This window comes from Plasmodium reichenowi, chromosome 11 (assembly GCF_001601855.1).
Source record: "Plasmodium reichenowi strain SY57 chromosome 11, whole genome shotgun sequence".
Classification (NCBI taxonomy): domain Eukaryota; phylum Apicomplexa; class Aconoidasida; order Haemosporida; family Plasmodiidae; genus Plasmodium; species Plasmodium reichenowi.
This window is the reverse complement of record NC_033656.1, coordinates 884,571-888,777: the sequence shown is the minus strand read 5'-3', so window position 1 is coordinate 888,777 and position 4,207 is coordinate 884,571. Positions and strand designations below refer to the sequence as shown.

General features: G+C 21.5%; 1 protein-coding gene across 1 annotated transcript; it reads right to left on the bottom strand.

Moving 5' to 3' along the window:
• Positions 1–175: 175 nt before the first annotated feature.
• PRSY57_1123300 (hypothetical protein) lies at positions 176–4,207 on the bottom strand (the record flags this gene model as incomplete). Its single annotated transcript, XM_012908197.2, has 1 exon — positions 176–4,207. The coding sequence occupies one exon, from the start codon at positions 4,205–4,207 to the stop codon at positions 176–178; it is 4,032 nt and encodes a 1,343-aa protein (XP_012763651.2).

Sequence of the window (4,207 nt, the reverse complement as noted above, 5' to 3'; positions counted from 1 at the left end):
TTTTTTTTTTTTTTTTTTTTTTTTTTTTTTTTTTTTTTTTTTTTTTTTTTCTCTTTGTTTATTGAATACTTTTGTCATATATCCTATGCATGATGATTAATTTTTTGATATTTTGTAAATTATTTAAATTTTCATTGTTTATTATTTTGTGTTAATATATGATTTGAATTTGTTATTAGACATTGCTGCTATTAATATTCACATTTTTAAATGATGAGTTTAATTCTGTTGATCCCGATAGCATAGAATTGTTTTCATCTTCTTTTTGATTCTGTAAGAATTTATTATCATACATATAATTTTTATCTATACTATAATTATTTTGAACACTTTCATTATCGTTGAAATTTATTATATCATTTAATAGTTCTCCTGAGCTACAAAATTCTTCAATTTCGTTGTCACAATTTTTTATGTCTTCAAAATTGTTTATGTCTTCAAAATTGTTTATGTCTTCCGCATTTTTTATGTCTTCAAAATTGTTTATGTCTTCAACATTTTTTATGTCTTCAACATGTTTTATATCTTCAACATTTTTTATGTCTTCAACATGTTTGATATCTTCAACATTTTTTATGTCTTCAACATTTTTTATGTTTTCAACATTTTTTATATCTTCAACATTTTTTATGTTTTCAACATTTTTTATGTTTTCAACATTTTTTATGTTTTCAACATTTTTTATATTTTCAACATTTTTTATATTTTCTAAATTTTCAAATGCCTCAACGTATTCATCATTTTCTTCATCTTCAGTTTGATTATTATTACAAATGTTTTTAGTTATATGATGATCGTATATATTTTGTAAATATCTTTTTTTCTCATATATTTCTTGATAAAATTGGTCTTTTTTTCTTTCGAGTGTTTCTAATTGTTTTAAATATTTTTCAAAAGCTTCTTGTTCTTCTATAATTTCAACACACTCGTCATATTCGTCTGCTCCATCTTCATTTTTTTGTTTTTCCTCGTCAACATTTTTTTTTTTATCCCGATTTTCGATATGATGAACACTTTTATTTTCCTTTGAATGTGCTTTACTTTCCCGTATTATATTATTATGTTCGTTTTCTTTTTGTTCATTTTCTCCTTCCTTGTTTTTGTTCTTATAATTATCTTCATTTATTTTTGTGGAGAGATCCTTTGTTCTTGTTTTTAATATGTTTCGTACCTTTTCTTTTTCAGTTTTCTTTTTGATTTTAGCTTGTTCTGTCTTCCTTACCTTTTGTTTAACAAGGTTGTTTTTTTTCAGAATCTTCTTTGAACCTTTTGTTCTTATATGTTCGCTTTTATGTTTTTTCTTCATAAATTCATCGATCTTATTGAATACTTGGGGATTTTTGTATTTATTTTTTAGACCTGTATTTTCTTTTATTTCAATAATTTTTGATATTTTGTTACTATTTTTATGTTTTGTAACACGGACGTTTTTTTCTTCGATTTTATTTGTTGTCTCTCTTTTGTTTTTTAAGCTTTTATTTTTTACACTCTTATTTTTTGAAGTTATTTTATCTTTTACCGTTTTGTTTTTTAAAGTTGTCTTATCTTTTACCGTTTTGTTTTTTAAAGTTGTTTTGTTTTTTAAACTTGTCTTATCTTTTACCGTTTTGTTTTTTAAAGTTGTCTTATCTTTTACCGTTTTGTTTTTTAAACTTGTCTTATCTTTTACCGTTTTATTTTTTGAAGTTGTTTTATTTTTTACATTTTTATTTTTTGAAGTTGTTTTATTTTTTGAAGTTGTTTTATCTTTTAAACTTGTTTTATCTTTTAAACTTGTTTTATCTTTTAAACTTGTTTTATCTTTTAAACTTGTTTTATCTTTTACATTTTTATTTTTTAAACTTGTTTTATCTTTTACCGTTTTATTTTTTACATTTTTATTTTTCTTCTTCACTTCAGTCTTTATAATTTTTGCATGTTTTGTTTTGTTAGAATTATTATTTATTTTTTTTCTTTTGTATATAAATTTATTTATTTTATGTTTAACTTTATTTTTAACATTTTGTTTATGTTGTACATAATTATTTTTGTAAATGTCCAAATGATTTGTTTCAAATGAATCAAAAAACATAACAAAATGAGATTCACTTTTGGATATAAGAACATGAACATTACCTATTTCCATATTCCTATTTTTTGATATATTATATATACGATGACTATCTTGGATTTTATTTTTGATTTTATTTTGTTTATGTATTTCCTTTAAAATTGTTTGAAACTTTTTATTCATAAAATATTTTTTCTGATTTGTTTTATTACATTCATTTATTTGTTTTTCATTAAATTTGTTTACATAAGTTTTTTTAATTAATTTAGTATTTTTTACATTTTTCTTTTTCTTTTCTTTTTCTTTATTTCTAATTTCTTGTACCCTTAAGTTTATTAAATTTATATTTTTTATTGTTTTGTCTATGATATTTTTTTTTTGTTTCTTTCGTCTGCTTTCTCTATACTTATGAGCATTATTATTTTTATTCATATTAATTATTATTTTCTTCTCAACACATTTTGTTATTTTACTTTGTGTAGGTCTATCCATATATTTTTCTATACTATATGTCTTAGCTTTCTTTATTATATTTTTATTCTTAATTTTTTTCTTACTTGTATCTTTATATTTATCAATGGATAAATTTCTCCTTTCATTAATATCATTGGTTATATTATAATTTGGAAATGTTTTAGATATAGAGATTAATGTGTTTATTTTTTTAAATTGCTTATATTCCGATTCATGATCTTTCATATTATTATCATCATTTGGGTTATTACTATCATTATTAAAATATATACAATCTACATCTTTTTCTATATTTTCCATACTTTCTATATTTTCCATACTTTCTATATTTTCCATACTTTCTATATTTTCCATACTTTCTATATTTTCTATATTTTCCATACTTTCTATATTTTTCATACTTTCTATATTTTCCATATTTTCCATACTTTCTATATTTTGTATATTTTCCATACTTTCTATATTTTTCATACTTTTTATATTTTGTATATTTTCCATACTTTCTATATTTTCCTTATTTTCCATACTTTCTATACTTTCTATATTTTCCATACGTTCTATACTTTCTATATTTTCCATACTTTCTATACTTTCTATATTTTCTATACCTTCTGTATCTTTACATGTGCGGACATTCTCAATATTCGATTGATTTATTCTTAGAGTATTATCCATATTATCATCTTCTTTATCAATAATTACATATATATTACTATTATCTATAAACATATTCTCTTCATTCTCGTTGTTTATATTCGAGATATTATTTTTGTTCTTTATGTTATCATCCTTAATTTTTTTACTATATTTTTGCTTCTTAGGATTTGCATCTGTCTTTATTTCTTTTATTTTATGGACATACTTTTGTATATCCTCATGCAATTCATTTAATATACCTTTTGGTATATCCTCATGCAATTCATTTAATATACCTTTTGGTATTTCCTCATGCAATTCATTTAATATACCTTTTTGTATTTCCTCATGCAATTCATTTAATATACCTTTTGGTATATCCTCATGCAATTCATTTAATATACCTTTTGGTATATCCTCATGCAATTCATTTAATATACCTTTTGGTATTTCCTCATCTCCCCTCACATCTACTTCAACATGTTCATTTGTTTTATTGTCCATTTGTATATTCTCATCATCATTATCATATGTATTATTACCAGTGTGCAAATCCATTTTATTCAAAACAATTTTATTACATTCTTTTAAATTATTAAAATTATCTATATCTAATATATTCCCTATTAAATTATTATTATTATTATTATTATTATTTAAAGTTTTCTTGTGCCCTTCTGGTTGTATTTCTGTATCTTGTATAATTTGATTCTTCAATGAACATAATGTTTCCTTATCTCTAACACATTTTTGAATATTTAAATGTTTATCAAGAAATGTGTCATGCATATTATTTAAAGAAGATTCAACATTTTTTTCAACAAAATCATTTAAATGATTATTATGTTTTTCATTGTTTATATCGGAGATCATTTGTTTTGGCATATCATCAAAGTTTTCATATTCATTTATTTTATTATCAAATTTATTGTCTACATATATTTCTTCTACATTTTCTTTATCTTCATTCTGTATTACTTTGTTGTCTACAACATTCGTAAAGTTAAGTATACCTTCCATTTCATAGTTCATATTTTTTTTATCCAT